This window comes from Tauraco erythrolophus, chromosome 5 (genome assembly GCF_009769465.1).
Source record: "Tauraco erythrolophus isolate bTauEry1 chromosome 5, bTauEry1.pri, whole genome shotgun sequence".
In the NCBI taxonomy this organism is placed as follows: Eukaryota; Metazoa; Chordata; class Aves; order Musophagiformes; family Musophagidae; genus Tauraco; species Tauraco erythrolophus.
Genome location: NC_141469.1, coordinates 48,143,451 through 48,155,643, shown reverse-complemented (window position 1 = coordinate 48,155,643; position 12,193 = coordinate 48,143,451). Strand labels below are relative to the sequence as shown.

The 12,193-nt window shown below is 39.1% G+C and overlaps 1 protein-coding gene across 3 annotated transcripts in view; it reads right to left on the bottom strand.

Moving 5' to 3' along the window:
• SLC30A9 (solute carrier family 30 member 9) overlaps positions 1-7,602 on the bottom strand; it is a 39,491-nt gene extending 31,889 nt beyond the window's left edge. For 2 of the 3 annotated variants that reach the window (XM_086611499.1, XM_086611498.1), the window contains exons 1-3: positions 6,594-6,627; positions 5,329-5,505; positions 2,135-2,197 (exon numbers count right to left, since the gene is read on the bottom strand). In XM_086611499.1, the coding sequence (XP_086467625.1) occupies positions 2,135-2,197; positions 5,329-5,505; positions 6,594-6,612 (259 nt within the window). In that variant the 5' untranslated portion in view covers positions 6,613-6,627. Of the gene's footprint in view, positions 1-2,134; positions 2,198-5,328; positions 5,506-6,593; positions 6,628-7,505 lie in introns of those variants that run through there. The other variant, XM_086611497.1, reaches the window with a different exon arrangement.
• Between the last annotated feature and the right edge of the window lie 4,591 nt (positions 7,603-12,193).

Here is a 12,193-nt window from a genome sequence, read left to right as displayed (position 1 = left end):
ACCTATTTAGAAAAAGGATAAATGGAATTTTAAATTTACACCATTATTTCCTGCTTGTCTATACGTACATAACTCTATCTTATTTTCAAGTGTAAGTCACTATACGCTCACTTCCGTTAGAAATCTTATGCACTTTGGAAGAAGAGTTACAATTACTGAAAGATTAACATTAAACAACACAACTAAAAAGTTCAAATTCTGCAGGCAAGAAGACTTACGAAGACACATGAACTTCCTGTGTATCATAGGATTGATATGATTTCTATAGTTAGTCCAGAATTTCTCGTTAAGTCACAGGATACTTACAGAAAGATACTGCATTTAGAGACTTGAGAAAATTTTTCCCAGTGTTCTACATTGTCTTATTTCTGAGTTTTGAAAGCTTAAAAGGCAAAATATATTGCTTGACACTCAACAATCCAGTAACAGTAGAGATATCAATTTTTAACATAATAATCTGATTTCTGTCAACCAGTTTGAACTTAAACAATTTTTTTAACTACTGGAGTGAGCACATTCATCCCTCAATGCTCCTGAGTGAAGGTGACAAGAAATTAGAGATATCCTAAAAACAGCCCATTATTTACTTATGTTAGAACAGGATGAATATTTTTAAACAAGAAGAATGCTTCCCGTCTTTTATTATTTAAAACAGATATATATTCAAGGTGTATTAACCTTAGTAAAAAATAACATAGATTTATCAAACACTTACTAATCCATTTTTCAGAAACACAGGTAAATTTTACTAAAAGAAGATAGTATAACCAACTGTACATTGCAGAATATCTCACCAATCCTAACCCTAGTTCAAATAACTGTATAAAACTGCACATAGATGTGGAGGAAAAAAAATCCATTTGGTATTTCCAAAGAAGGACAAAACCCAATAAAAGACAATGCAAATAAAACACTTCAGCACAAAATTTTAAGCTTAGTGATCCTTTAAAAATGTTACTGTCCAAATAATACTTGGATCAATAAATTTCTAAGTCATAGCAGCATCTGAAGACTAGAATTCTACTTTCTAGGCACCATCAAAAACTTTAACATAAACATTCATGCTCGTTTGTCTATAACCTACAAAGGCAAAACTCTCTTCTCACAGAAAGATGTATCTATTTTTACAATTATTTAACAGTCTATCTAATCTCTCCTACCTACCTGGTATGTTCCCCCTGCACACATACACTAAGTGACAAAAGACTCAAAGAAATTGACATAAAGGATGCAGACAAAAGGGTATGGAAAATATGGAGAGACACACTGATCTCACCTTGTAACTGACAAGTATTATGATTTGATGTTTCTTTAAACTTGGGGAAAGACAAGAAGGAATTTTGATACCGTTTATAGCCTGCTGAGTCACTTTCACTCCAGAGATTTTTTTTTTTGACAAACTTTATCAAAATAGAAATTTCCATTTCTCTTTAAAGTTACTTCCATACACAGAAGGCGAGGAGCGATCAAAAGTCCAAGAAGTTTTTAATGGTGTAATTCTCACAATGACATAATACAAACTTTCAGAGTGAAATCAAGTCATGATACATTAAAAACATCAAAGAAAGTTATGCTTTTATCCACTTAAGTTTTTAAACAATGTAACTAAAGACAAAAGCAGATATTTATTACAGGCACAAACAGCAACATTACAGGACTCAGATTAGGCAGTTCAAAATATATTTAGAAGCAACACTGATTAGATTAACTCTGCAATAAGAAGGAGCAGAGGAAGACTTAGAGGAAGGAACAGGGGAAGATCAAGTATTCAGCTTAGCCACATGAAGTCTGAGATGGTGAATGGACATGCCTAAAAACATGCAAGGAGGACAGACTGTGATAACAGATGAGAAAACAAATTCAGTCTTTTCCTGGCAAACTCGTCAGCTTAAACAAAACAATTAAAAACAGACATAGAAGAGCGAGTCATTAGAAGGAATATTGCTATATTTGATTTTTCAGAAGTCATTTTCAAACAACTGGGTACCAAACAAAGCTGACATACGAGTGTGTTTTTAAATGTTATTCACATAATTTGTTACACAATTGAAGAGGAATCGCAGTTTCCTTACACATGTCTTTTTTGACTACTAGCAGACAGCAGAAAGTTTCAATGCAGGAAGTATTTCTTTACCTTTTACTTGGATTGGCTCTTTAAGGAAAGACTGCTTTTGACCTGCATTGCTCGTATCTTGTCCTGTAAAATATAAATAAAACTAACCGTAAATATGTAAGGATCTATTTTTCTTTTTAGTAGAGTTTGGTTGACATAACAAAATAACATATCTTAGTATTGCTTTCCATCCTGATAATTAAAAAAATTTTTCCTAGATTTCCGACATTTAAAACTCTCAAAATAAAAGACAGAAATAGCAAAATAAAAAAAAAAGACATTTAATACAGCGTTGATCAATAAACTCCTAGCAGCTTGCAGAAGAGCATCAACTTGCAACATACATCAGAAAGTATCCAGATTTTTTTTTTTTTAAATTAACAGTGTACTTAATAGTTTGGGGCAAGTTTTATGCTAAATTTTAGACGAGTAAATGAAATGAATTCTATATAGTTTACAGCTGCTGACCACCTGAGTCTCACAGAGCTTTCAAGCTGTAATTCAATTTTAAGGGACTGAAGCTTTTTCAATTAAAATAATCTAGCTCCTTAGAATATAAAATATTTAAACTAAAATTCGCAGTGCCTGTGTCACAAGCCAGAGCTAGAATGAAAACAAAGTATTTTAGCTGGTTTTGAAATTTGAGGATATGACTCAATAAAAAGGCAGTAAAATATAATTCACTGTACTATTCAGTGAATCTTAACATTTGCAAAATAATGAATTCCAAGAATTTCAGGGAGACTTCTACTCAGAAATCAGAAGTACTACTTGAAAACACAAACAAATATTGTGTCCTTATCTCACACATCTCAATATTGCTTTCAGACAAAAACCCTCAGGATTCTAACAAGTCGAACCAACATACCCACTCTTTTGTGCGCCACCACTCTCTAACATTGCAGGTTTGCCACACATCCACAGTCATTAACAAAATCAAATCTAACCTTACTGAAAGTGATATATAAAAAAATCCATGAAAATTTTTCAAGCAGGTTTGTGATAACTTAATGAGATACTCCTAATGCTACTCAAATTACTCAAAGGTCAGAGATTCTTGAAGCTTGGACTATGTAACTATCTTTTCATCAGGCAATTGGTTATTGCCTTAACAGCAACTGAGGACTAAGGCTAAAAACAATCCAACTATACTTTCTTGGAAAAATAACACTTATAAATTTATGAAATTGATCTTACTACACATCAAGTAAGGCTGGACCATAAATAGCTAGCATTCCCATAACAGTCATCCCTATCAGTTTTTGTTTGACTTGAAACCAAAAGCAAAAAACCCTTTGTTGTTCCTTTCCTTTCTTTTCTCACTGGTTTAAAACACCAGACAGTTCATCTATCAATACGCATGACAAAAAACTTCAGCTAAGATTGCTTAGCAAAAACTGACTAGTAGCTTCTTTTCAGAAACTGCGTGCAACGATTTATGTCAATATAAGAAATATCACCAAAATTATTTAACAAAAGACTGGGTCATAACATTTCAGAGGGGACAAAAAAAAAGGCACAAAAATATCAAGATTTATATCTATGCACAGAGACCACATCAGGTACCCTTTTGAAGTTTAGTACCTCAGCCTAGAGACTGGACAAAAATCACAGTGCATCATAGGAAAAAAAAAAAAACACAAACACATAGAGAACACTTCAATTCACAACTACTGTTTTTTGTACAAAACAGAGGTTGATATGATACAACTTTCAAGATGTATACATTTTTTCAATATCACATTAACAGGAAAAACATTCCCCAAGTTTACTGATCAAGAAATGGAGATCCAAGAGAGATACGTTTTTTGCTAAATACTTAAGTTACTGGAAAAGTATGGGAGTCTTTACAAGTAGTATATTACCTGTTCAGAAACCTATCAAAACATGCTTTTTAAATAAACAGTGGTAATATGCCCGTAATGCGCAGACCACTAGGCCCCAGAAAACACCCCCTATACGAAGTGTGCATGCATAGGGTGGGAACACCCCTTCTAATGACAATCAACAATTATATAAACTTAAGGCAATCACGAAAGCAATAGTGTTAAGACTATCTTCACATGTCCAATTTTCAACTGCACGTTAAGAATCCAGAAAATACCAACAACTACAACTGGCTCTACAGCCTCTCACTGTATTCAGGCAGACATTCTTCTGCAAGAACCTCACCCTCCAGCAACCATCTTCAGCTCAAGACTTTCCAAGAAACATAAACAGGGTTAAGTATTATCCTCTTTTAAAATCGAATCACAGACTTAAAAAACAACATCTAATTACAACACTTAGAACAACATTTAAGATCCACTTTTGCACTTCCAAACATCAGAAAAGTAATACTCTTAGCTGGCTACAGTTACGTGCTTTTAAAGACTGCTGCTAGCCTCAGGAATTTAAAAGTTACTAAAAGAAGGAATACCCGCTAGCCTGACAATGAAGAGAAGAAAATTTTCTTTAGCAGACCATTTAGTTTTAGACAAATGCACACAGAAACAGAGCTTTCATTTTCAAAAGCATTTCTTATCTCTTAAGCACAAACATCTACCTGTGCAGTCCTACACTTCACAAGCAGAAAAAATAGAGGATGCTACAATGGAGCAAGGACAAGACAGTTCTGAATTTCACAAGCACCAGACTGACAATCAAACTGAACAGCAAGCAGGGTCAGGCTATGTCCATTGTATCAAGTGTTCAATGTGAATGCTGTAGTTCTGACAACTGTCAGATTACAAAGCTCTAGCAGATGAAACAGCTCAACCTGCTTTACCGGTCATCTACAGCCTGCCCTGGAGAAGTCACAGTGCTCAGTATTCACACTCATTCAATCTTTATCACTAGTTCATTTCACACAACAAACCTGAAATACTACAAAAAGAATTCACGTAAGCAAGCGAAGTGGTAAAAAACAAGTAATACATTCCATTTCTTATCCCTTAAATTACCTAATCCCTTCTGATATCCACATTTTATCATCACCACTTTGAATTTGATTACTCTAAACCTAATTCCTTTAAATACTAGAATGTCAAGGAAATAAATTTCAGCATTCCTTCCTACTCATGCATTTGAAGTTTACAGATAGATGCCCACAAGCAACAAATACTAAGAATTTTGCAACTGTAATATCATACAATTGGAAAAAAAGAAATTATCAATTGTTAAATAAATGAAGTTTTACATTTATATACATACTCTTTATTTTAGCTTAGTACTACCTGTTCCAACTTTATGCAGCGTTTCTTCAGAGGGTGATCCATTTCTGTCTTCTGATCCAAGATCTTTTTTCTGACCATCAGAGGTATAAACTCTCACTTGACTCATCAACTGCACAGGCAGACGACTGCATGGTAGAATATAAGAGAGACTCCCATTTTTCATTGAAGCTTGCCATCCTAACAGAAGGAGGAAAAAAAGACGTTTCAGGTAACCATTTTGGAAGGAAAAAGAAGAGAAAGCAGTCCAGCTATACCAGCATAAGTTATGGAAGTTCAGCTTTTTAAGTACGGATCTGTGCTTATCTTACCCATGTTTAAGAATTATAAAATGGGAGTACACAGCACACTTTCACTGCCACCCTTCAAACATCTACTTTTAAACTTCATTCTAACGTTTTTTTCCCCCGTACAATCCGGTATGCACTTTTTCTAAAGACCTCTAGACGATCTTAAGGGGATGGAAAAAAAAATACATAAAGCTATTTGGTAAGATTGGTTTACTGATAATACATTAAGTCTCATTTTACTCATACTGCCTCAAAAATCTTTAAAAAAAAAAAGAACAAATAGAGATCACTACAAAACTATTAGCATACTAATAGTAGAACTACTTCATTTCATTTCACTCTGTGGCAGGCACGTTGGAACTAGATGACCTTAAGGTCCCTTCTAACTCAAACCATTCTACAATTCTATGATCTACACTCTGTACAAACCACAGCTTACCAATTTAGAAAAATTTAACTGTGTGCATTACATATTAAGAGCAACTTGCTACGGGAATTACACTGAAAAGCACAAAACATTGTATAAAACATTTTATACAAAAGAATTTTAAATTTTACAACATCTACAACAAACTACAAGAAAAATATACAAAAAGTCTATTGAGAAATCACCCTGAGTAGGCAATTTTCAATTCCAAGAGACTAGCCAAAAGTAGAGTTGTATGCAGTCCAGGCCACCCTATATTAACAACCAGTTTCTTTTAGGCAGCACAAAGACTTCTGTAGAGAGGATATATAACTCTTCCAACCAGAAACGCAGCAGGCAAACTAGCTGTTTAAGAAAGCAGTCACTAAAAGAATAAATAAATACATTTTTTTTTAGAAAAAAGAAAGAAAGCACAGTGCTGGTAAATCAAATCATACAAAGTATGATTAATCATACACGAATAATGCACCTCTCAATTTATTGAGAGTATTTTATAAAGCTGTTCATTCCGTAGAAGTATCAACAGTTTTCCTTTAATTTTAGTCGTTTACCACACAGAAGCATCTGCATGCGTGCATCAGCCGATTTGAGCCTTACAGAAGAACAATTTCACTAAAAAAAAAGGTCAGATAAGCTCTTATTGACTATTAGTGGTTGCTAATGTGACAAAAGCCCAGAAAAATCAACTCATCACGGCTCAGTGAACTTGCTGATTACAACTCTTAAAAGACTACAATAAATACACAGCATAACATAATCCGCGTTGTTTCCTACGCTTTGGTGATACTGGAGCAGCTGAAAAAGGGTACCTGAATCAGCATGTTTAGAGGACGTTTTTCCTACTAATCCATACGTACAGAAGAAGCCCTTAAAGCAAAAGGTATTTGCTGCCCTTCAAACCGTAAGTGATCACAGGAAGAGGGACAAAATTGGTCAGAATTTTACCCTCACGGGATCTGCGGCCTGAAGGAAAAGCCCAGGGCTCACTCCTCAGACCAACACCAACCCTGTAAGACTGCGCTTCACTTTATACAATTACTGCAAACTTCAACCCCAACGAGGGCATGACGTATCGGTTTTACGTCAGACTAGGACTGACAGGGCCGGAGGCCTCCGAAGGGCGTGTGCAAACACCGGCGGTGAGGTACTCCGCGCGTCAGGGCCCGCCGCGCCTACCGAGGCGGCTACGACCTGGCCGCTTCCCTTCTTTCTCAGGTCGCCATTCGGAGGGCAGCCTGCGCTCTCCGCCGCTCCCGGCCCGGAGATGCCCCGCAGTCGCGGGCAGCGCCGCGGGCACAGGAGGAATCCCTTCCCGCCCTGCTGGTGCCCGAGGCCGGCCGGCACCAGGCGCCTGCGAGCGCCGGCACTCGCTTTTCCCCACGCGAGCACACAGCTTCCACACAGCTGGGGGGTCTCGGCAGCCCGCCGGCGCCGTGCGGCGGGCCGGGCCCTGAGGGACTCACCGTGGCAGGCGCGGGGGAGCGGCGCCGTCTGGCACCGCAGGTACAGGCGGTAGAGGCCGCGGCAGCCCCGCCGCTGGGCGGCCAGGGCCGGCATCATGACGGCGACCAAGCGCGGAGCCGGGCCGCTCCCCGCCGCACGCCAGCGGCCGGCGAGCAGGCGGCGATTCGCATCGGAGACACCCGGCGCGGCGCGGCCCGGTAGCCGGCAGGCCGGCGGTGGGCGGTGCCGCGGCACCCGGATGTGCGGAGGGCGCTCCGGGCCGCCGGGAGGGCGCGCCGCCCGGTGGCCGCCGCTGGCTCATCCGCACCTGCCGCCGCGCTTGCGCAGAGCCGCTGCCGGCGCGCGGCGGGGCGGCACGTCGCCACGGGGGCTGAGGTGCGGGCCGGCGGCGGGGACGCGTCCCCTGACCCCGGGAGGGAGGGCAGGGCCCGGCTCGGCCCTGAGCCCGGCCCGGCTTGTCTGCGGCAGGGCCGCGTCCGAAGTGCACGTGGGAAGCGCCTCCTGCTCAGGAGCTGCTAATTTACTGCCCGTAATAAAGAGATGATACGTACCGTGTGCGTGTAACGCGTGTACTTGCGCGGAATTTGTTACCGCAAGTTAAAAACACGTAACGATATGTTTTTATAGATAACGTTGAAACACATGCGCTACGTCTGTTGGCAAGATTTTTATGTGAAAATCTTCTCTGTGCTAAGCTCCCCGCTAAAACCTGCTTTCCAGATCCGCGCTGACAAAACAAGGTTTAATAAAAAAAATCTTTCTTTCTCCAGAGCACCCTGTGGATGATACTGCAGTCAGAGGGTTGCGATGTCATCTTGTGCCCATTCCGGCCCTGCAACACCTCCTCCTTCTCACCTACAGTCTGGCTCAGGACCATGCATGTAATTAGTCCCACTGGCATCAGATTACACGATTTTCTATAAAATTGCTCAAATTTTTAAAAGTTTTTTCCAGAATAGCCTCTGGCTTCCTTGTCTGTTTTTGCACACTAGGGGGAACATGGGAGCTCACCAGAAGACAGCTTGGCAGGGAATTTGGATAATTAATGTACCTGGTAATCCACAAAGCATTTGGTTGCCGAGGAGAATTATTATAGTGCCTGTCTTTAACATACCAAATTAGATTTTGAGCAAGGTTTGCTGGCACGTAGGTTCTTCACCAGGCAGCTAGTGATTAGCATTACCTGTACAAGTTTTCCTAGAAGCCCAATGGAGGCAGATTGAAGTAAAATGCTTGCACAAAATAATTAACGCTCATCTTCCCAGTAGTCCAATCACAGCCATACCAGGTGAATCAGGAGTATTGCAACAGATGCTGGATCATTAAGTACCAGATGTACAGCAATGGAGTTAAATACTAAATTCACTGCAAGTTGTAAAGTAGCAAAGGTGAGGTCAATTCACCAATTTTAGTTGGGGTCTAACATACAGCTGATGTATGTTTTGCTAGCTACTCGTAATTTTGATGAGAGCCTAATAGTGAGAAAAGAAGAAAAATTAGGTTGACAGGGTTCCCTTTCTTTTCCCTCCACAAATATATTTGAAAGAATATAGGCAGAAATTCTTGAAACATTTTTAATTCCTTAAGAGCCTCTGCCGTATTCCAGAAGAGATGCTGTTGCATTAGTTCCAAAAATGTTTTTCTTCAGGCTTATCATTTCCTATCCAAATGGAATTACTAAACTATTTCATATTCTTTTATCCAGTTGAATAACTGAATTTGCCTTGTCTGGTTTTGTAGTTGTGAATATGAAATAGAAAGGAAAAAAATAAAGCTGGAATAGCACAGACAGATTAATAGATACTACCGGTGTGGCAATCAACCAGGATTCACATGATCAAGGGCTTTGCAGGAACCTTTCTATTGATAAATACTGAAACATCAATAACACCCTGTTCAGTGTGTGATAGCCAAGTCCACAAAGCAATTGATAATGAAATACCATGTAGCTGCAGGATCCTAAACCAAAAATCTCAAATCCTTATTTACAAGCAACACAACCATTAGTTATCTATAACCACTAAATGATAGGGAACTGCTCACATATTTCAGCCATCCTAACTATATTAAAAAACCTTTTGCCTGTGGCAAAGACTTCTATATATAGCCATAGTGAATAAGTAAGAGGTTGTTTCTCATTGAGTCGCAACATTTTCATTCGATATGGTTGGAATTCCATCCTAAGGTTTAATTGGAATAGTGGTTATACAATAGCTATTTTAAGCTTGTATTTCATGAAATCAAGCCAGTTTAAAGAAAAAATAGAAATAAAAATATCTCGTTCCCATTCAAGTTGCTAAACTCTGACCTGATAAAAAAATTATTATTTATATATGCCATACTCATACAGGGGCTTCTGTGCTATTTGAACCTCTGGCTAGGGGACAGAGATTGTTCATATTCCTATAGCATGAAGATCTTGATATATTGCTTATAAGAATAGGGAAGCTGGCTACTATATCAGGGTCATTTCCTCAGGCATCCTTTTGCAAAAAACTCTAGAACCACGTTATATAAAGCATATTACCTTGCCAGTAAAAACTTAGAAGCTTAGGTTGCTTTACCATGTTGTTAAGAAGGAAGAACAGGGACTGGGTGGGTACAACCTTTTAAGATTTAGAACCTGCTTTATGGAGATGCTTAAATAGTTTACTTAGCTGCTTGCAGATCAAGACAGACAGGTGACTGGGTTGAAGTATAGACCTTTGGAAACTTTTTTTCATCATTTCTGTTTATTTAAAATAAGTAAGTGACTGACTGGATTACTTGAGCTACAACAGTACATCATGATGAAATTCTCCAATGTTACTATCTAGCAAGAAATCAGTGATATGTAAAGGCTAATATACAGTGAAGGATTTTAGTGTTCCTTTTATGCAAAATGATGTAATATAAAGCAAATTTGAATATTTTTTAATCTGAAATTCATTAAAGATTTCGAGTTCATACAGTGAAGGAGACTTGCAATGTCCCCAGATCAGTGACAAGAGCTGAGGTAATGACTTAATATACTTTACTCTTTGGGATTCCCATAACATCCTGCCTTGTGTGTCTTTCATACAGCATAGCAAGGTTTCTAAAAAGGAAAGACTGTTTTGATTTTGTACCTTTTATGATCCTACACATATATTGTTAACACCAAGAAAATACATTCTGATAATTTAAAAGAAAAAAAAGTACAAATACATAAAGTGCCCAGTGATCCCAAACAGCCTTTGAGTTTTTCAGGTAAAATATTTAAATTAACAGAAAAAGAGAAAATATTTCATGGTGGGCAGGTGCATGAGGGGAATGACTCTTCCGAAGCACAAAATGGTGAATCTACAGAAATCTCCGTAACACCACGCTGAGTCATGTACTATCATCAGTCTGTAAAGTTATTTCACCATCACTGGGTCAAAGATCAACATAAACCAGAATTAAATATCTTTCATTTCCAGCATGTGGATAAGTGTTTTTAATTATTCACATGCAGTTCATTCACCTGAACACCAGCATAGTCACCTTCAGTTTCTGGAACTGCATGTAGCAGAGCTGAACCAGCCCTTTCAACTGCAGCAGTAGCCAGGCGGCCAGCGACCTGCTGCTGCTGCTGGAGCTGCTTGCAGTCATACAATCATTTAGGTTGGAAAAGACCTTTAACATCATCAAGTCCAACTGTTAACCTAAAACTGCCAAATCCACCACTAAACCGTGTCCCTTAGCACATCTACATGTCTTTTAAATACCTCCAGGGATGGTGACTCAATCACTTACCTCCTTGGGCAGCTTGTTCCAGTGCTTGACAACCCTTTCGGTGAAGAAATTTTTCCACATATTCAATATAAAGTTATTCCGCACAGGCTGGCAACCACATCCTTTCCTCACGAACCCAGGTGACGCATGCCAGATCTTCTGGAGGCTAAGTTGACGTCAGTACTGCAGAATCGGTTGAAGTGGGAGCACAATAAAAAGCAGAGGGAGGGAATTCCAAAAGAGAGAAAGGGTTTCACAAGAGCAGACAACAGGAGATAGGACAGGTAAAGAAGGAAAGGAACATCAGGATAGGAGAAAAATGGGATAAACTTTGAGGGCTAGAGATTGACAGAGGCAGAAATGTCATTTGGCCATTTTATTTAGTGCTCAAAAGACCTCAGGACACCACATGTTGCCTCCATGGTTTGGAAGCCCTCCACTGCCATGTGCACTTGGTACATACGGGAGAAGTTGGCAGCAATGCAGCCCCCATACCAGGCAGGCCCTGTATCCCTGACAGAAACTAGAGCTCATTAGGAGTGAGCCTAGAGGAGACGTTCCAGTTTGGTTTCATGGTAAATAAGAACAATTAGGGGATTCAATTAAAAAACCCGGTATGGCTCTGATTTAACATGCTAATGCAGGCACTCCTTTTAGCTACTCAATACTGTTTTTCCTAAAGAGATGCATTACACTTATAAAAATTTTTTTCTCGCAGTAGGGAATGACAAGTCACTTGCCTATCTCAAAAAAAAAAAAAAAAAAAAAAATCAATGGGAGTTATATTGGGACATATGCAGCTATAATCAAGTTAGGGAAAAGGGAAAGATTCATATGACATATATCCAGAAATGTGCGCTTCATGGTTATGCAGGAAAAAGATGAAAATACTACTGATCCTGGATCAGTAATTCCACACCCACACATGTAGGAAAGACTTCAGTTGTAAAGC